At 43.7% G+C, this 21,888-nt stretch overlaps 1 protein-coding gene across 2 annotated transcripts in view; it reads right to left on the bottom strand.

Moving 5' to 3' along the window:
- Window positions 1-21,888, bottom strand: part of ME3 (malic enzyme 3) — a 131,677-nt gene that overhangs the window by 48,834 nt on the left and 60,955 nt on the right. For both annotated transcript variants that reach the window (XM_051620751.1, XM_051620741.1), the window contains exons 2-3: window positions 14,205-14,338; window positions 12,516-12,665 (exon numbers count right to left, since the gene is read on the bottom strand). In XM_051620751.1, coding sequence (XP_051476711.1) covers window positions 12,516-12,665; window positions 14,205-14,338 — 284 coding nt within the window. The remainder of the gene's footprint in view (window positions 1-12,515; window positions 12,666-14,204; window positions 14,339-21,888) is intronic.

A 21,888-nucleotide genomic window follows, 5' to 3' on the forward strand; every position in this document is an offset into this window, starting at 1 on the left:
GCTGTGTTTGAGCCAGCTGGCATTGGCTCTGTGAGACATGATGGAAGCTTCTAGCAGCTTCTCACAGAAGTGAGAAGGCTACCCCTGTAGCCCCTGGGCTACCAAAACCTTGCCATGCAATCCGAATACATCAGGGTTTGGTATAAAGCATTAAGAACACAAAAAACTCAAGTGCAAGTTCCACATGCTTTGTGCACAGCAATCAGTCCACCAGTCTTCTTTACTGGATCTCAGAAAAGAAACATCAGAAGTGTCTTGTTTCATGGGCTATCAGTCTTTGACTTATATGATTACTTGTTCCTGAGAAGAGTGACTGATGAAGGGAAGGAAATAAAAATAGTATCTGTTCTCCAGATACATAGACACTGCTGTCCTCCAAGACAAGGAAGGGACCTTGGAAAGAGTCTGGCTTCTTGTGGCTGTGCTGCTGTATCGGAGTGCAATGGATTACAAGACTAAACCACAAATATGGCAACAAAACTCAGGCTTTTGGTTTCATTTTCTTTCCACTTATTAATTTTAAGTCTGGGTGCTGTAAGGGCAACTTGATCCACAAGCAAGGAGAGGATAAAACTACTGGGAAGGATAAAATACTGAGAGGATAAAACACTGAGAAAATGAATATATTCACCTGTATCAAACAGGCAGGCAACATGATTCAATGTTTTCGTCTGGACAGGAAAGGCTCATTTTTCAGAACAAAAATGCCCAGGACAAAGGTTAAGCACAACCTGAAAGCAATGAAATCCTGCCCACTTAAAAGTCCTTGAGCATTTTGACTTAGGAAGGCCTGGGCTTCCCTCAGAATGGGTAGGAAGTCCATGGGAAGCCATTGCTTAAAAAGTCAACAAACAAAAGTGCTTTAAAAAAGCAACAGACAAAAGAGGTGAGTCAGATCTTTGCCAATATACAATCACAGACTCACAGAATCATTTTGGTAGGAAAAGACCTTTAAGATGATCAAGCCCAACCGTTAATCCAGCACTGCCCAGGACCATGCAAGCCTCACCAGGTCACTGCTGAACAATGATGAAAAATTGTGAGGCAGTGGTCAGGAACCTACACAGAGAGAGGAGGTTGCACAGGAAAGGGCTCTGACAGGCAATGGCACAAGCTGACCTTCTGCAGTGATCACAGCCATTGCCTTACATAAAGGCATGATGCTCTTGGAAAGCTTTGGGCAAGACTGTCTCAGAATAACATTGAGGTTCACCTGGCAAAATTACCTTTACACTCAGTTAAGAAAAAGACAAGTTGGCTTGTCAACTGCTGCTGCATGCTGCTCTGTGCCCTTTTGAGTTAGGTTGAATTATGTCCCAAGCCCAGATGACTGGTAGGTATTTTGGCTGCCTACAGCTGCAAAGGGGATACACGTGAGGGAGAGATCAGCTGGTGGCCTTGGCTTTCATTGCATGCTAACCACAGATAATTGTCACTGCTTTGCCAGAAGAAATGGCTGGAGGACCCAGTCTGCACTGAAGGCCAAGCTGTGCTAGAGATGCTGTAAAATGTGGCTGCACTCAAGCCCTATGTTTCCTTTTATTTATTTACACTCTCAAGACTCATATACAAAACTGACAGGTTGAGCAATATGAGCCCTGTGAGACATTTCAACCAGCTGCACCCCTACTGTTGATTTTTTTTTCTTGGTTCAGATCTCTGCCAGAGCAGGACAAGAGTTTTCAGAACAACAAAATAAACTTTGAAATTGCTTGGCTCTTTTAGGGAGCTTGAGATTAGAAATGCCTGTGGGCTACAGGCTTTGGAAAGAAAGAATGTGCTAGCATGCACTGATTTGTCTACACACACTACAATTAATCATCAAATTGGACAAAATCTCTGTGGTGATCCATCAGCTATTTTACAGATTTGTTTATAATGAAAGCCAAGAACTTTTTGTTGTTTTTAGATAATTTCCTTTGTAAATTGTAGGATGCTGAACACACTCTGAGGTACTGATGAAAGAATAATGGAAACCAAGTACAATCAACTGTTAATGAAATCTATACAGAGATCTATAAGGCAATATCCTATAATTTAAGTAGACTACAAGATTTAATTTCAAATAATCTGCAAGATGAATGATTACATTAATATTATGAATGTCCTTAAAGTTGTCATCATTTATTTTAGGCAAGAAAACCAAAATTCAGTGTGAGTGCCAGAATATGCAGGCTCCAAGGTATAATTATGAAAGATTCACTAAATCACACCAACCCCTCAAAACCACAAGGGGAAATCTACACAATCCTGAGGGACAGCAAGCAGCTAAGCTATAGGAAACTGCCAAAGATCAGGAACAGAAAGACTTAATGCACAGAGGCTCCAGGGGAAGCTGCAGCCCCCCCAGTTCTTTGGCACAGTCCAATCCCTGCCACAGCAGGAAGGTTCAGATCGGAGCCCAAAGCAAATTGTTCAGATCCATCTCCTAATCTGCCAAATTATTAACACCCAGCACTATTTTTAGCAGTTTATTTCTCAGGAAAAGGTAGTTTATACCATTACTCTGTGTCCTCTCTTAACTGCTAGCTCATTTCAAGCAAATTTATCAGAAAGGCAAAGGTCTCAAAGATGTTTGTTCCTACACCCTTTAATGGAAATTACTGTTGAGATAAAGGGAAAAGAATTAATGTCCCCACCACTCTGGGGACAGAAATACAGACCTTCCTCTGACTATTATTCTGACAGCTGGTCAAAAAGATAGCTTGCAGTTAGACACAACATGTGCTGCTTCACACTTAAATCCTCACTGAGCCCAAGCAAAACCTCAGAGCCTTCCTGGGCTGCAGGACTAAGCAGAAGGCAGAGAGAAGGAGGAAAAAGCTGGCTGTAGAGGAAACCAAATGAAAAAAAGGAATGGTTATGGGGTAGGATCAAAAGGGCACAGATAGGAAACCAGAGGGACAGCAAGCAGAGCACCCAAAACTGTGCCCACTGCTCCCTAAAGAAGAGGAGAGGTAAGGGGAGAAGAAAGGGCTGGCTTGGGTGGCTGTGGTGGAACATGGGTGGATATGGAGAAGGGATGAAAGGGATGACAGTGATGGAAAAGGGAACAGAAGGTATTGCAAAAAGGATGTGTTAGGGGACAGTGGACAGAAATCAGGAGGAATTCTGGATTTGTTGGTTCTGCTAGTCAGAGAATGGCCTGAAGTAGCTTCTTCTTCCTCTGCATGGGTAAGTAAATGTAGAAAGACCAGCTCAGTAACTACTGTAATTGGTCATTATGCAGCAATGTAAAAATGCAGAGGGTTGGCACCAGGTCCCCAAAGAATCTCTGCTATCCACAATCTAGCATTAATGGAGGAGGCAAACAGACCCTTGTTGCACTTGGCTTGTCAGCAGCTGCTTGTCCCTGCTGGATTCTCAGGACTGGTTTCTTTGGTTTAGCCAAACCATGTCATAGCATAATTCAGTGGTTAAACCCCACTTGTATTTGAAAATTTCAGGAACCAATTTTTTCCAGTGTCCTGGAGACATAAGACTCCACCACCCAGAGATCCCACCAACTGGCAAGCGTGGGCATTTCCCAAATTCATAGGACCATTGAATGGTTTGGGTTGGAAGTGATTTTAAAGATCATCTAGTCCCAACCCCCCTGCATGGGCAGGGACACCTCCCACTAGGTCAGGTTGCTCAGAGCCCCATCTAACTTGGGGCTGCAGTATCCTTTGCTGTATTTAAGCTCATCATGCTCAAGGGTCTTGAAGCCCTCCAGCAAAAAAAGAGGGAAATCTATAGGAAAATCCATCTCAGTCCTGATTTTTCTCTGCCATTTTGGACGCTTACTCCTAAACCTGCCTCTATGTTGGATCCTGGCAGTATCTCAGTAACTGGAAGATTGCAGGGTTGCAAAAAGAAACATGTTGAGATGGACAATCACTGCTGTTGCTCAGTGATGCTGATCATAGGAGCCCTTACCTGTTTTCACTGATAAGCACATAATGTGTTGTGTTTTACTAGATAGTAAAGAGGTTAAGGTGGAATCAAAAATCCCTGGGAAGTTAAATTAAGTCCTACCCTGATTATATTTTCATCCCACCTGTGCCAATTCTTCCAAGACCCACACTTTCACTTTTCAAGTGCACTGCAGGGAGCCTCAAGAATGAACACAGAATTAGAACAAATTTTGACAAAGAAATATTATATTGACAATAGCAGAGCAGTCAGCTTTCAGATACATCTAACCTGGCATATTCTGTCTTAGCGAATGCAAGACAGAATAAATGAAAAAAACAAAACAAAACAAAAACAAAAACAACAAACTTTTGCCATAAACTGGAGCAAACAGAGAAAATACAAGCAGCTTTTACAGCAAGTCTTCCACAATCATGTCCTGAAGATGTATGTGGCTTGCCTGGTCAAAATGTTTGAAAGGTGTATCTGCACACAGAGTTATAAAAAAACAAACAACAAAACACAGCAAACCCCAAGGAGGGTAAGAATTACAGTATCAAAACACAGAAGCCCTTGCTCCATGCAGACCCATCAGGAAGGTCTTTCACAAATGCAAAACAGCTCTTGATGCTGTTTGTGGATTTCTCTTCTATTTCAGAAATAATAGAATCAGAGAATGGTTTGGGTTGCAAGGGACCTTAAAGATAAACTGGTTGCAACCCCCCTGCCATGGGCAGGGACACCTCCCACTAGACAGGTTGCTCAAAGCCCCATGTAACCTGGCTTTGAACACCTCCAGGGATGGGGCTTCTACAACCTCCCTGGGCATCCTGTGCCAGTGTCTCACCACCCTCATACTAAAGGATTTATTTCTAATGTCTAACCCAAACTTACTCTGTTCCAGTTTGAAACCATTACCCCTTGGCCTATCCCTACATACCCTTGTAAAAAGCCTCTCCCCAGCTTTCCTGTAGCCCCTTCAGGTACTGGAAGGTGCTCTAAGGTCTCCTCAGAGACTTCTCCAAGCTGAACAACCCCACTTCTCTCAGCCTGTCTTCATAAGAGAGGTGCTCCAGCCCTCAGATCATCTTTGTGGCCCTTCTCTGGACTTCCAAGAGCTCCATGTCCTTCCTGTGTTGAGGGCTCCAGAGCTGGACACAGTACTCCATGTGGAGTCTCACGAGTGCGGAGTAGCGGGGCAGGATCACCTCCCTTGCCCTGCTGGCCATGCTTCTTTTCAGGCAGCCCAGGATGCAGTTGGATTTCTGGGCTGTGAGTGCACATTGCTGAGTGATGTCTAGCTTTTCATCGACCAACACCATTACAAATGGATGCCCTGTTATTAGAGGATAAGGGTGCTAGGTAGTTAACTCTGACACAGTTGTTATTCAGCAACATGAGACAGCATCTCACAGATACCTTGCAGTGGCATATATAAATTAATGTAAGTTATATAATAAAATGATATTGTTTATTTATATAAATACTCCATAAACAAAGCAGTTAAAGAAGAGAATTAGTCCTCAAGAAAATGTCCCCAGATCATGTGCACAGTCCTACAGCCCAATGGATATTGCTGTTCAAGGTTTTCAGGACAGTCAGTGTTATTTCCCCTCCAAATTACATCCTGGTATTCATAGTTCTAAGAAATTATCTTTCCTCCTCCCTGTCTTTGGCATTTTTTTTTGTTTAAGGTGGGGTTGTTCCTTGTGGCAGCAGCATAGATTGATGCCAGATTAAATGTGAACACATCCTCTTGAATTTCCTTCACCAGGTCAACTTCTTTCTTTTGGCCAGCTCCACCTCTTCCTTTGAGCTTCTGCTGGTAAATCGGGGAATTTCAACAGACTGAAATCCAAATCCCCTCTGAGAGAGGGGGAAAGCCTGAATTTCATTAATTAATGTGAGACTTTGATGTTAACTTCAGTGTGAGATTTTACCTCATGCCTATGAAGTTCCTCTTGAGTGTTAGAGGCACTGCACATACATTTTGTTCAGGAAAAGTAAGGGAGAGAGGATAAAAGTCTGGAGATGTGGAAGGAACCCTGACTGTTTTTCAAAGGGAAGAAGGGATCAAAGTCCTTTTTCATTCCCACCTCAATTTAATAACCCTGGCACAGCCTCACAGTCCCAACAGTGTCCATACCACTCTCGGAGTGTTCACGGTACCTCAGGCCACAGCCAGCACCAGCTCTTCTCTCCATATGCCCAGAAGTCTATGGGATTTACACCTTTCTTCTAATTTCCATTTGGTTTGGGTTTAAACTGTCTAAAAATGGCAGGTAACTTTCACTCCTACTGCTCAGACCCCACAACACCATTTAAATAAAAAGCCTCAGCAGAGCCAGACCTGTTGACAAGACAACTCTCTAGATTGACCGATGTTTCACTTGCTCATTTTTCATCAGAGACACAGATCATTATCCTGTCAGACTTAATTTTCACACCATCTGCATCCTGTTAGCTTCCATTCTCCACATTCAGCTTCACCCCAACGTGTTTCTCATTGTTGTGCAACCAGTTCTTGAGGATATTTATGTCTCCAGAAAAGGCGAGTGAACTTAAGCAAGTTTTTTTTCCAGTGGAGATGCACCAACCTGTTCCAGTCCTGCTCTCAGGAGATGCCAAAAGATGAGTAGGACTCATCTTTTCATCTTTTCATCAACAAAGTAGAGGACTTTGTAACTTCACTCTAAAGCAAAAAGGACTCTCACAGTCTCAAAGCTTTTAGGGCTCGTAGAAGCATTTCCTAAGATAACAGTGACTCTGTTAATGAGATCAAAACACATGGATTCCTTCTTCCTTCCCTCTTTTAGTGTCTCAGAAAGTTGCAAGCCCTGCTCTGTTTCATTTCTTCCCCCTACATAATTTCTAATGAGCATAAAGGATCCCCAGGCTTTGAAAAGCAGAAACTTCTAAGGCCCATGTACCAAGGGTAACCTGTCCTTTCCTTGAACCTACAATTATGTTATCAGTGGTGCTGAAAACAAGGAAACCTGCTCTCCCCTTGCCTTCAGCAGCCTGCTCTTGCTTTTACACATCCCTTTCAACATGCCAGTACAGCTCCTGTTGCAGCTGGTGGTGAACTGGCCACCTGGCTTAGTGCTTGTTTGGCCCAAAAAAGACTTGGATCTATCCAGACTGATTTCTGAACCAGGTCTTTGCCCAGCTGCATGGGTATCTGTGCAGACACAAGGGTGGTGGAAGGGAGGAGTGAATAACCAGGGATGGATTGCAGGAGACAGACTGCAAAGTTGTATGTGCTGCTGTAGACTCTGAAGCTCTACAGCCACTCAAGAAACCTCCCCAAGTCTTGGGCCACCCTTGAGCATAAGGAGTTACATCTGCTCATGATGCAAACCTTCTCACGTTGGGACAGTGTTTGGCCTTTGGCCTTGACTATGTGCATACATGTGAGTCTCCTCAAAACCATTCCAGAACCTGGGAAGACAAATGTGGCAGCAGACTTTTTAACAAAACTACGACCACACGATCCTGAGACACAAACTGTGGAGGAACACAACCTGAGAAGCCCACAAGAAATGAGCATATCAACCAATTCTAGTCTTACTCTCCTTCTGAGGTACCTGCACCTGGCCACTGCTGCTGACAGAGTCCACGGCTAGGGAGACTTTGTTTTGGACATAGCTGTTCTTTTTTCATACCTTTTTAAGATAGTCTTATCACAGACGAGAGAGATTTTGACAGGGTCCTTATTGTAAGTGTGACAGAGGTGGAATTGCTTGGTACTTGAACCTGTACGTACAGATTACACAATAATTTCTATTTTTTATTTAAAAAATACAGAATATAAAATGACACTGTACTTGGGCCTGAAGATTTTAATGCTCATTGCATGACTTTTAATAAATTAATATCAGTAACTGAGCAGGGAACTGTCTGGAAAACAAGATAGGAAAAATGTTATTTAACACAGACACCTTCCAGAAAAACTTCAGAGCTTTTAGGGGACAGTGCCAGAATGCTGTTGTTAATAATTTGATAGTTCCTCCTCTCTTGCAGCTGTTCTAAAAACCTAAGTTTTCAGCACACAAGAAAAAGTCTGAAGCCACAGAAAAGGAAATGCCTGCTTGGAGAATTTTAAGCAACTCCTGAAAAGAAAGGCAGTAGGAGTCTGGGGAAGGCAGAGACAGGAACCTGCTGAGGCACTGGGAGCTGTGGCTGGCCCATCAGCTGGAGGAGGAATACTATGGACATCAAAGATGAGCATGAATCATATTCTATGATTCTATGCCAAGAGCTGCATGTTTGCAAGACTGTTTTTCCAAAGTAGCACTTTTCTACTGGTAAACAGAGAAAACCTGTGTTTTAAGACTACTGGTTGAGTAGCTTTTCAAAAGGAAAGAACAGCAGGTGCCTGATCCCATTTAGAGCAGATACATCTGCTGGCAGAGAGGATGCGGGATCCATGACCTGGGAGGACAACTCCAGACACCAGCTCTGCAGAAGAGCAGGTAAAAAAAATCCACACTTAAGAACCTGTACAGAGAGCAAGAAAGGTAAAAGAGGCATTGAGCCCTACAATTATGAAAGCAGTATCTGGCAAACAAAATCTGCAGCCATGTGAACAATGATAAATGTATTCTGATGAGAGAAGCCCTGCTGGACCTCATAGGATTATTTTCAGATGCTCTTGTGCAAGAACTGCTTTGTAAGCAAGTTACTTAGCTTTAATTTTTCCAGGCTCAACCTTCAAATATAAAGCCAAACACTAATGGGGCTGAGAAAGATCTCAACACAGGGAAGAAGCTTATTGTGTCCACTGGTCACTAATTGCTGCTGATGTGGCTGCAGAAAGACTGCATAACACTCTATAGACTTGCCTCCTCACCATAAGCTGTGCTATATATGCATGTCCATCCACATTGGAGCACCATGTGGTGTTTTAAAACGGAGACACCTCATCTCCCTTGCGTGATCAACAGCATTAAATGTGACAGTTTGGATGAAAAGGTAATTGCTGCAGCAAACATTCAAACCAGCTCCCCATTGACCAAAGAGCTGGGCTGGGAAGTGCAGCAGTCCTGAGGACAGGTTTAGAAAGACTGATTCACTGGAGAGATGACCTAAACCCAACAGGACAGAGTTCACAGCCGGGCACATAGCAAAGAGAAATGCAAAGCATAATTGTGGAGTGGCACATATCTGGTGGGGTAATTGTGTCAAAGAAAAGCTTCACAGGGAGAAGATGACAAAATGAATTACAGTGCCCAGATCACTCAGAGAATGCAAAAAAGGTGAGGGCATGCTGGGACATGTTAGCAAAAGCTGAGATCCAACTGCTCCAGTTCCCTTGGCACTGCCAGTCCTCCATAGTGAAACAGTGCTCACTCGTTTGTGGTGCACTTCAGGAGGAATAGAGCTAAACAGGAAACTCCAGAGTGGGACAACCTGGAGAGACCAGCAAGAACTACTGGCAAGAAAACCATCAGGTTGAATGTGATCACAGTTTTTTTACCCTGAGAAGGCTACCGGAGAGAGGATGACATTGGCAAAGAACATCTACAGAATCACAGAATTGCCAGAATTGGAAGGGACCTCTAGACATCATCTAGTCCAACTCCCCTGCTAAAGCAGCATCACCCACAGCACATCACTCAGGACTGCATTCAGGTGGGTTCTGAATATCTCCAGAGAAGGGGACTCCACAACCTCCCTGAGCAGCCTGTCCCAGGGCTCTGTCACCCTCACTGAAAAGAAGTTTTTCCTCATATTTAAGTGGAACTTCCTGTGTTCCAACTTGTGCCCATTGCCCCTCATCCTGTCACTGGGAACTACTGAGAAGAGTCTGAATCCATCCTCTTTGCACCTACCCTTTAGATACTTGTAGGCATTAACAAGGTCTCCCCTCAGCCTTCTCTTCTCCAGGCTGAACAGTCTCAGCTCTTTCAGCCTTTCCTCACAAGGGAGATGCTCCAGTCCCCCAGTCATCTTTGTTGCCCTCCACTGGACTCTTTCCACTAGTTCCCTGTCTCTCTAGAACTGGGGAGCCCAGAAATGGATGCAGTATTCCAGATGTGACCTCACCAGGGCAGAGGAGAAGGGGAGAATGACCTCTCTCGACTTACTGGCCACACTCTTCCTTTAGGTCATATGCTTAGGTATATATATTTAGGTTATACACTAAGGGAAAACCACTTTCGATTTATATGAGAGTTAAGTACTGGGATGGGCTACTAGGGTAGCTTTATTACAGATTTAAAACAGTTAATGATCAGGACACCAGTTAATGATCTGTGGCAACAGAGCAAAACCAAATAGCTTGGACATTGTCTCAGCTCTAGGTGGTACGTTCTCCCTAAACCATCAGTGAAATATATTTACATGGGCATAATTTTGTTTTAAAAACCTTCTGATCCAAATGCAGCTAGGTTAGAAGAATCACCGTTCTAGACTATCGATGCAGCTTAGGACAACAAACATGGGAAGAGCTAGAAACAGAAACTTAGATATTAATTGCTGAGCTCCCCAAATCTGCAGGTTTCAATGATTCTAGCAGAAAGTGTCAGCATCTTACCCTGAACTAAGTGTCTTATAGTCTGGTTCCTGATGTACATGGAATAATTTTGGCTGGAAAAGACCCTTAAGATCACTGATTCCAACCATAAACCTAACACATCCAAGTCCACCACTAAACCATGTCCCTAAGCACCACATCTGCACAGCTTTTAAATCCTCCAGGGATGGTGACTCTGGGCAGCCTGTTCCAGTGCTTGACAACCCTTGTATGCATAATATGCTCCAGAAGAGGAAATACATACTGCAAGACAATACGAGTCAGATCTACAAAAAAGCACATATGAATGCTTCTCATTTTAATCTCATAGCTTTAAATGATACAATAGCTTTTTTCTCTAGGGAACAAAACCACTCTTTTGTTAAAACAACCTCGATTAAAACCAGACCTGAGGCTAGGCTGAAATTCACTCTACATCTGCAGAGAAACAAACTCCCTGTCATGGGAAATTCAGTGTACTGAACATGTACATGACAGTTTGCCCTTCCCTGTAGAAGCCACAGGCTGGAATCCTGAACAGCTCCAAGCCCAAGTTCAATAGCAGAACTGTCAGACAATAACAGATGTTCTTACCACATTGGTAAAATACTGTGTGTTTAAAACGTTGGAAATAATTGAGTTACAGGAAGGGGATTTCTCCAACAGCAACAACTGCAGACTGTCCAGTATAAGGAATGTCACCCCTGTTTTCCTGAGAATAACAATAGGGATGGAAAATAAAAAAAGCAAAGCTCTCAAATACTGTTTGAACTTCTTGCAAGGTAAAGGCAGACTGAAGGCAAAGATACAGTGGCATCTTGACGAGCTAAGAACCTGCAGTGTGCTCCTCCTTGCCTGACAGCGCTCACAGCTCAACACTTCTCTTATCTCTGCTACCTTTTACTCCTGCCCAGAAGAAGTAAGTGTCCTCTGCCTGTACAAAGGACAATTCCTTTTCTGGTTTCCTCCTGCACACTGAGGAGCAGCGGATATGACCAAGGCTTGACTAGATGAATGACTCCACCACAGCCCAGCAGATCCAGAAGTTGGTTATCAGGGAACAGAACACAATTACCTGGGCTAGATACAAATCAAAAACCAATGCTGAGGAGCACCTCATGTGAAGGGATACAGGAGCTTTACTAGGAATTTTGATGATAAACAGGATGCAAACATGTTTGCCAATATAAGATTATCCATAATATATTATTCATCATCTGCCTACAGAGCCCTTACATTTTCATAGTCTGCCTCAGGGTCCCCATTTTGACCTTAAGTCAGTTAGTAGAACTTGCCTCAGCTTCCTCATCTATCACACTACTCTCAGATGAAACTGCAGGTTCATCTCATGGTCATGAAATGCTTTTAAACCAGTATTATTCTATTCTATAGCAAAGCTAAAGTTTTTACCTGACTATTGGTACATTTCAAGGATACAAAAATTTAAAAGCTTGCAAAGAAAACTGAACCTCACCTTTGAATTTTCAGGCTAGGAAAAACATTTATTTCAGAATGCTAACGAGGGCTACATCTAAACATTAATCATTAAAAAGAATTAGGTGGAACAGAGCCTTCCAACATGGTACATAGTGTTTAATGTTCCATGAATTTACACAGTAACTGTTCTGAGCAGCAAGGAAGGCACTGATGCAGAGCATCATCTCCTATGAAAACGATTCCTGCAGGGTGGTTTGTGGAAGTGCATACAAAAGTTCAGAATGAGCACAATGTACCCCAAATCCAGCAATTACTCAAATGGCAACACTGCAGAAGGCGCTCGGTGCTCCTGAGACAGCAGCTGGGGAGGGGTGCAACCATAAGTTCAGAGAGCTGTTTGGAGCTAAGCTGCACAGACTGTACAGTACTGTTTGAGAACAAAACCACTCTGTTCACCATTTATAGGAAGAAGGCAGAGCTATTCTCCACTCCCCAGCTCATCATCAAATGTACACACAAGGAGCTGCTTGCTGGTCCATCAGTCCATCTTCTGATGAGGGATCGAGTTTTAGATGTTTTGGGCCACCCACACAAAGATGGACTGTTGATACAAAAGAAGCATTCACACGAAATTGAAAAATGAGGCAAGAATAGTCTTCTAACTCACCGTGGTCTCCTGAAAGCCAAACCATACTGCTGACAAGCCAGGCCAACCGTTGGGGTGTAAATGATGGGCATGAATCTCTCGATGTCAGAGGTCAGCACTCGGTAAAAAAGCTTTTCATTCCTGTCTTGTAATGTCATAAGAACAATATACCTTAAAAGTAAAATCAAAAAGATAGATGTTAGTACTGATGGTTCTTGGCAGCTTCATAAAAAGCAGTGTTGGGCTCACTCAGTAAAAGTTCTCCCAAGCCCTGACACTCCTTAGTGCTACATTGTGAGCAGATACTTGGAGCAAAATTTCCCAGCGTGACCAGCTCCACCATCCTCACTGAGAGCTCACAAAGACTTGGAAGAGCTGGAAGTCACACGTACACAGAATTTCAGAATTTGCAATGGAAAAGGTCAGAAGTAGACTTTGAGGCTCCATGGGACATTAATTTTATTCTCAAAATTTATTATATAGTCTAGAAGATGAAATATGCATATATGCAAATCTTAATATGCACATTTCAAAGCACTGTCTTTCCTAAAGCATTTCCTCAAAACCTCTCTCTCCATTATCCCACATCCTCAATTACTTAACCACTAAACACAGAAGCATAGTTAAATACCATGTTAAAAAAACCCCAGCAAAACAACAAATCAAAACCAAAACAAAAAACCCCTTTAATTTAGAAAATAAAAATGTTAGATCAACTTTGTATTCTTAGTGTTGTCCAGACTTACACGTGCATCACCAGGTTTGTATGACCACTTAGTGATCTAGAATACATTACATCTCTCCACAGATTCTTCTTTCTTGAAAATACTTCATTGGCAAAGATTGAATTTGTCAAATTGACAAGGCAGAAAAATGAAAAACTCAAAAAGCAAAGAGGGACAGCAAATGATTTTCTGTCTGAGAAACTTGCATGGACATAATAACAAACTCCCTCTTATGTTTGGTACCTAATCTTGCAGTGTGGCTTCAAAACAGCATCACACACTGCCAGAAAGGTTTGATTTGCAAGAGTGACACAGGGATTTGTGACACAGGAAACCCAATGCAATGGAATTGCTCTACATGGGAAGAGTCCTGCTGCCTCAGTCCCCAGACCAGTAACAACTGAGACAGATGGAAAAGCAAACCATCCATGGCAGGAGGGAAACACCCTCTTCCATCAATAACCCTGATGAACAAAACTGAACACAATGGAAACTCAGGAACAGAAAGATCAGTCATCACACAACATTGCTTCTGTTTTGGTTTGGTTTTTTTACGTTCTTCCTACCAGTCGGCAGGTTCTTTCTGTTCTTCCATCTGGTATTCTAGGGAATGTATTGATGAGCATACAGATCAGTACATGTACTACATCTGTTCACTCTACCTTTAGTGCTCTGGGGCAGAGATTGCCTTTTTGTTGTGCACTTGCACCCCAAATGTGGTGAATTTCCAGGCAAATAGCAGAGTTCTCCAGTACCGTGGTGGTAGAAAAGAGCAGTACCTGTGCTGTTCTGGGACTGAGATGGCATGTTACTGAGGTGAAGGCAGGCAGGCCAGAATAAACATTCCTGGTGCAAGAGAGTATGGACAGCTGGAAAAAGCGACTGAGGGAAACATGTGAGCCCTGATCCTCCAATCTTCCTGGGGGCTTTAAAGAACTGAAAATTAAAGGGGGAGGGAGGAGGAAATGAGATGTTTTTGACATACTTGTCTAGATCATTAGATTTGTTCTCAAAGTTTTTCATGACACGGAGGACTTGAACATCTTGGGTCAAGAAGCAAGGAGGAAGGAGGCCATGAATTCCCAGCTGCAGCCTCTCTTTGAGTGTAAAAGCCATTCCCTGGGAAGAAAAGAGCAAGGCATGTTCAAATGGCATTATATGCACTACCAGATAGGATATCCAAGAAGAAATCAAGCAATGACATGCAGCTCCCAAGGCCCTGGAGGCAGTCCTTGACTGCAGGGACAGAAGGGCTGGGACCACTCAGACTCTACAGCTTCTGGATTAGCAGTCCCAGCACCAGCAGGGCTTTGATGATTCACTCTTCTCAATTTGAATTCAGCTGGTCTCCAGTGTATACAACTTCACAGTGTGTACATCCTTAGTGCTTCTTTCACATTACACTCCTATTACATTACCTCACGCCTATTAGTTTCAGTGGCCTTCCTGAAAGCCCAGCTCTCTCAGTCCTTTACAAATCACATGTCAGGTTTAGAATCATAGAATCATTTAGGTTGGAAAAGACCTTTAAGACCATTGAGACCAACTGCAAACCCAGTACTGCCAAGTCCACCACTAAACCATGTTCCTAAGCACCACATCTATGTGGCTTTAAAACACCTCTAAGGATGGTGACTCCATCACCCAGAGCCTGTGCCAGTGCCTGACAACACTTTTTGTGAATAAATTTACCCTAATATCCAATCTAAACCTCCCTTGGCACATCGTGAGGCCATTTCTTCTTGTCCTACCATTATTCATTTGGAAGAAGAGACCAACCACACCTTGCTACAACCTCCTTTCAGGTAGTTGTAGAGAGAGAGGTAAGATCTCCCCTCAGCCTCCTTTGCTCTAAGCTGAACAACCCCAGTTCCCTCAGATGCTCCTCATAAGACTTGTTCTCCAGACCCTTCACCAGCTTTGTTGCCCTTCTCTGGACTTGCTCCTGCACTTCAGTGTCCTTCTTGTAGTGAGGGTCTCAAAACTGTGTCCAAGGTGCAGCCTGACCAGGGGCAAGTACAGGGGGACAATCACTGCCTTGGTCCTGCTGGCCACACTATTTCTGATACAAGCCAGGTTGCTGTTGGCCTTCTTGGCCACCTGGGCACACTGCTGGCTCATATTCAGCAGCTGTCGATCGACACCCCCAGGTCCTTTTCCTCTGGGCACTTTCCAGCCACTCATCCCCAAGCCTGTAGCATTGACTGGGGTTGTTGTGGCCCAAGTACAGCACCTGATATAGGCCTTGTTGAACCTCGTACAATTGGCCTTGGCCCATTGATCCAGCCTGTCCAGATCCTTTTGCAGAGCCTTCCTCCCTCAGGAAGATCAACACTTCCACCCAACTTGATGTCACCTGCAAATTTACTGAGGGTGCACTCAATGCTCTCATCCAGGTCACTGATACAAATTTTAAACAGAACTGGCCCCAACACTGAGCCTTGGGGAACACCACTTGTGACCAGCTGCCAACTGGATTTAACACCATTCACCACAACTCTTTGGGCCCAGCCACCCAGCCAGCTTTTTACCCAGTGAATTATGTGCCCATCCAAGTCACGAGCAGCCTGTTTCTTCAGGAGAATGCTGTGGGAAACAGTGCCAAAGGCTTTAATAAAGTCTAGGTAGTCTAGGTAGACAACACCCACAGCCTTTCCCTCATTGACTAAGTGGGTCACCTTGTCACAGAAGGAGATCAGGTTCATCAAGCAGGACCTGCCTTTCATGAACCCAAGCTGACTGGGCCTGTTCACCTGGCTGTCCCTCATGTGCAGTGTGATGGCAATCCACGTGATCTCATTCATAACCTTCTGCAGCACCAAGGTCAGGCTGACAGGCCTGTACTTCCCAAGATTCTCCTGGCTTTTCATGTAGATGGGAGTCACATTTGCTAACCTCCAGTTAGCATAGATTCAGAGTTGGATACCACATAGTATGTGCAACTTACGAGCTCACCATAATATACTCAACTCATCAACTTCAGTTACCTTCTAGTTTACCACCAGACACAATGTGTATCAATGGCATATTAGCAGTGCAGAAGACATACATGACATGTAGAATCATAGAATGTGTGGAGCTGGAAGGAATCTTTAAAGGTCACCTAGTCCAGCCCTCCCTGCAGTGCACATGGAGCTTTTTAACTAGATTAGGTTGCTCTGAGTCTCCTCAACCCTGACCTTGAATGTTTCCAGGGATGAAGCCTCCACCATCTCTCTGGGCAATCTGTTCCAGTGCTTCACCACCCTCAGTGTAAAGAACTTCTTCCTAATGTCTATTCTAAATCTACCCTGCTCTAGTTTAAAGCCATTGTCCCTCATCCTATCACTACACACATTGTAAAAAGCCCCTTCCCAGTTTTCCTGTAGCCCCTTCAGGCACTGGAAGGCAGCTATAAGGTCTCCTGGAGCCTTTGCCTCTCCAGGCTGAACAACCCCAGCCCTCTCAGCCTGTCCTCACAGGAGACGTGCTCCAGTCCTCTGATCATCTTTGTGGCCCTCCTCTGGACTCATTCCATCATGTCCATGTCCCTTTCATGTTGAGGGCTTCAGAGCTGGACACAGTACTCCAGGTGTGTCCTTATGAGAGCGGAGTAGAAGGGCAGAATCACTTCCCTAGCCCTGCTGGCCACACTTGTAGGATGCTTTCTCAGTGATAACCCTTTTACTTCACTCAAGGAAAACACAGAGTGCCACAAGTCCTGTTAAACAGATGACACTGGCCCACAGCTGAAGCTCAAATGTTAGATTGCATGGGATAACCCTGCCTTTACAGGACAATTTCATCCTTCCTAGGCAGGAGCCTGAACATGTCCTGTTCCCATGCACGCGGGGGCAGACGCTCCAGGTGACCAGTAGCACCCTGCACTGGATTCAGCCTGATGAGCAGCAATGGTAAACTCATTCTGCAGTCTGGAAAAAAGATTATAAAACGTCTTAGTCTTTAATTAATGGGATTTCTGCCATGCTGATTAGGAGATTAGACAGCAGGATAGAAGGAAACATTTTAAAAAGTGTCTACAGAGTTTAAATCCTAATGAAATCTTCACCCAGAAATAACCAACTGATTCACATCTTGATGACCAGCTTGCAGCACAATATTAAAAATCAGTAATTGTTGGACTATGTCTACTCAAGCACTACTATGTCTACTCAGACAAATGCTTGAAAAAATCTTAATGGGCACCTTTATGACTACAAAGGTGTTAAGCTGCTATTTTCTTCCATGCATTCAGTGTTTCTCTATGACAAATAACTGTTCTTAACGTTACATGAGAAAAACTGAAGACATATCTCGATGAACTTGGTTTTGGCAGCATTCCCTTGCCTCCTGTTGCTTGTTCCTGCCCCTGTGCCATCCCAACGGTTGTGCCAGCAGAAGCATGTGTGCAGTCACATGGTTAATCAACGAGAGGAAGTACCTAGATTAAAAATAACCAGGTCATTTGAGCCCAGAGCAGCTCCCCCGGCGGATGATACACCATAGACAGCTGTACAGACACAGGCAAACCTGGGCACAGCCACTGGGGACGTCCAGCCATGGGGATGGACCACTGGAAGAGCCGTGCAGATGCTGCTCAATATGTTTGTCAAACTTTAACAGCAATGTCAAGTTCACCTTTAAAAGGATAGAGGAAAGGACTGAAACCAATTATCCTGTTTCCCAGATCCTCACCTTGCACATAATGTGCCACCTCTTTTATTACTAAATTGTGCTCCAGTGCAAATTAGGAAAAAAAAAAAAAGTCTTCATGTATTCAGAAAAAATATTCAGCCTCCAGGATATCTGTGAAGGAAGCAATCTTTACCCCACAAGCATTTTCATATTTTTTTCTGCTCTGTATCAGGATAGAGCCAAGTATTTTTGAAATCTTTGACGTAAAAAAATGGCAGAGAGAAATCATTCCTCTTCCAGCCAGCAGACAAGGAGTCAGCAGTTGCCTGGGAGGTCAAGGTTTTGCTGTCAAACCCAGAAACAGCATCAAGGTCTCTGCAGTCATTGTTGAATATTGCACCAAAGACGTGGCTTGTTCTGCTGAAGTGCCTGACATTTCTGACCCAAATTTCCTTCCTAGACCTAAGAGGCCTTTCTCCAAATGAGCTTCATAGCAGAACTTGTATGTTCCCACAAGATAACGTTTGAGTTTTTGTCAGTCATCATTTCTGAATTTAAAAAACCCAACACATTCTCAGCAGAAAACCTGCAACCATCTCCAGACTGGAGATTTCTGAAATACTAGACTAAGATCAACACTGGACATCAGCTCTACATCATTATTTGGCTTTACACTGACAATGTTGTATCACAGAAGGGAAAACACAGTTACTGTGAATGTCAAAGTTTATCTGCAATGAATGGAAAAAAAAGATACAATTTCAAACCATCTACTTCCTGTGACCTTTGAACATGGAGGATAGATAATGGGATACAGAAATATTTTGCACTAAATACTCTGCTTGCTTGTCTAGAAAGAGTCACATCAAAGGTTGGCTGATCAGGGTCACAGACCTGACCCCTGCTCATTCCCTGGAGCAGAAATGAAGCTCAGCAAAAAAAGTAAACCAGTGGTAGTTCCTCTTCTGAAAGAAACAGAAAAGGCAGAAACACAGTATCATAGGCATTGCTGCCCCAACCACTGAAAATCTTCTTGTGGAATTTTTTTCAATAGAAAAAAAAAGGCCTTTTGGTTATTTTCCACCCACTAAAACAGTGAAAAAGTTTAAATATTTCATCAAAGAATCCCACACTCAATACAAGAAAAAAAAAATGCATTTCATCTCATGTCTATTCATAATACCATGATGCCTTACAGAAAGAGCAGTCTGCATGGCCAGTAGTATCCCCCCCACTCCTATTTTTTTTTTTTTTTCCAGAGGGTTGGCTTCTGCCTGGATGACACCTCCAACAATGCAGGGTGCTCAGGAGTATCCAGCTTCCCTTTACCCCAGGGAGGTGTGAGAGCTGTGATGGAATTACAGCTGCCATGAAGGTGAAGAACTAGTATTGGGACACTTGTCTTTCAGGCTCGCTGGGTTTTTTCTCTTTTGAGGGGGAACTCACCAGGCTGAAAGGTGTCAGTAGTGTGCTGGGGAACCTCCTGAAGTACATTGGGAATTAATGTAATAATTACTAAGACTGAAAAGCGTCAAAAGGGAGTGTGGGGTTGTAGAATGGCTTGTGCATGTAACTTGGGCTGGGAGGGGCATTCATGCACACCTTGGGCAGGACTTAGCTCAGCGCTTAATTTCTGGCTAGTTTACATCCCCACAGTGCCAGCACTATTTCAAGACATTGCAAACTCAAGACTCCAAACTTGAACCTTAAGCATTTGGGAGATCCATGCACATGGATACATGTTTTTGCATTGTGAGAGCAGATTGAACTGTTTAAAGCCAACCACAGTTGTGCTGTTAAAGATCCAAAGGTAAACATGGTCACACTAATACACAGCATCCCTAGCTCACCCCTTTTGCATCTACTGCATCCAGATGAGCTATACTGGTATTATCGTCTTCATACTGGAGTGACTACAACCACGTGCCATGAGGGACTTGCTGTTTTCACAACCAGTTAAATCTCCAAGTACAAAGCTGGTCCATCGTACACTGGCTTTGTGGTAGGGCTGGCAGCAGAGCAAAAACTGCCTGGCCTACCTTTGAAGGCTGTTTTCTGAAGTTTCCCAGAAGGTCTAGGAGTAGGACCCCTGGGTGAAGTGGTTATATTCACTGAAACAGCACAGCGTGAAATGAATTTGGAAACACATTCTGCCCCAGATCAAAAGCTGGACTTCACTGAGGTATTGCTAAGTTTAAGATTAAAGCTTTTAGGGTTGGATTTTTTTTTTTAAGACTGCCTGAAAGCCATATTATACCACTCTTTTACCAGTCTTGAAAGGTCTCATGATTAGATGGTGAGGCACAGCCCTGCAGAGCTAAAGCCAGGTGCTCTGATTCATTTTTAAATGTAAGGGAAATGAGTTGTCATGGAGAGGGCAGATGCTATGTCACTACCCAAAAACAAAGGCAAAAGTATCAGCTGCTCACAAGGCTTCACGCTACATGGGGGTAAGTTAAGGGTTTTGTGCAGAAAAAGGCTTGCAGCAAAGAGCCCCAAGTGCTTTTCTCATTGCTGACAGCACCAAGTCTGCTGTGTGGCAGCTCCCTCTTTGCAGACCAAGTCCATAAAACCCACTTATTTCAGAAACTGAAGGGTGAAACCAATTCACAGATAGCAATTAGTTTTATCACTGCCTGTGCTCTCTGGCAGTGAGAAGTGGGTGTTTCACTCAGGGAGGAATACAAGCAGGAGGGATGCAAGCATGGCTTAGCTTTATAATTACTCATTATAGATCATACTTTTGTAGATGGGAACAAAGACACAAAATAGTAGTTCCTAGGATATCAGGAAAGTGTTGTAAAGACAGTGGAGGCTTAATCAAGGAGTGAATTAGGCCTTACCTAGTGCAGAACACACAGAGCCCACTGAAGCTCAGACCACCTCCAGCTGCTCAGCATCTTTTTGGATTAAAGTCTCGGCTTCCTGCACCTTCAAATACTCCTGTGCTCTAGCCTGCACACAGCAGCCACAGCACAGTGAGAACTGTGGGATGACTTGGCTGGGCCAAGCTGTTTGTACAGTCCCAGGCCATTGCCCTCTGGGATGCTGGGCCTCAAGCTGTGGTTCTGAGCCTGCCCTCTGGAACCACAGTCCCTAATCCACACAATTGTAAGCTGGCCTGGCAGTCTCTGAGCTGAGTAAACAAGGATCAGTGAACATCTCTCAACACTTTGGAAACAGTTCCTGGAACAGGGAACTTCCTAGTTTGGTGACAGCAGAAAGCAGGAAAGAGACATGGTGGAAATACAGACACACAGGGATCACCAGCGCAGGCTGCAAGAGCCGGCACAGCTAATCCGCTTCTCCCTTTATAATTAGTAGGTTAACAGCCTTGCTAGGGAAGTCCTAATAATCAGGGAACTCAGTAAGCTTATTCCATGCAGATTTTTCCTGTAATGTGTTTTCCATCTCCACCTGTCCAGTTTTACAGCCAGGATGTACTTTAACTATCTGCAAGCAAAACTTCCTCCCATTAGGGGAAGCTAAAATAACCAGTAGCTAAAATAACCCCCACTGAGAATGTGTGCAGGGGTTGGGGGGCAGAGAGCAACAGCAAAGATCCATTTTCTACAGTGTGAAAGATTGTTCTACAAAAATCAGATCCTACTTTGGTCTCCTCAGCTCCAGCTGACTTGATAACCCTCTTCACAGTGCTCCTTCTCAGCTACTCAAGCTTCTCTTGTTGGCGTGGATGAATTTTTACAGGCCCTGTCCTGCACTGCATCTCACCCTGGAAAAGCTGTATTGATTATCTTATTTGAATGAAAACAGAGAAGGAGGCACATCAGAGGGCTAATCCCGTAATTTCTCATTTTTAATGTCTTGTGGCTTCTTATTACCTTAATTTGTATTTGCTTGGGAAAAAACCCAAACCCATGATGGTTATGGGGAAGACATTGTTTAGCATGTCTTCCCTGAAATCTGGAAATAATCCCCACTCTGCCTTCTCAGTAGCTATTGATGGACAAACAACTACTTTGCTGTACAAACTCTTCTTATAGTGTCTGGCCTTCTTTCTGGGTTCCAAGTCACTAGCTGAAAAAATCACACAC

This window comes from Apus apus, chromosome 1 (genome assembly GCF_020740795.1).
Source record: "Apus apus isolate bApuApu2 chromosome 1, bApuApu2.pri.cur, whole genome shotgun sequence".
NCBI lineage: Eukaryota > Metazoa > Chordata > Aves > Apodiformes > Apodidae > Apus > Apus apus.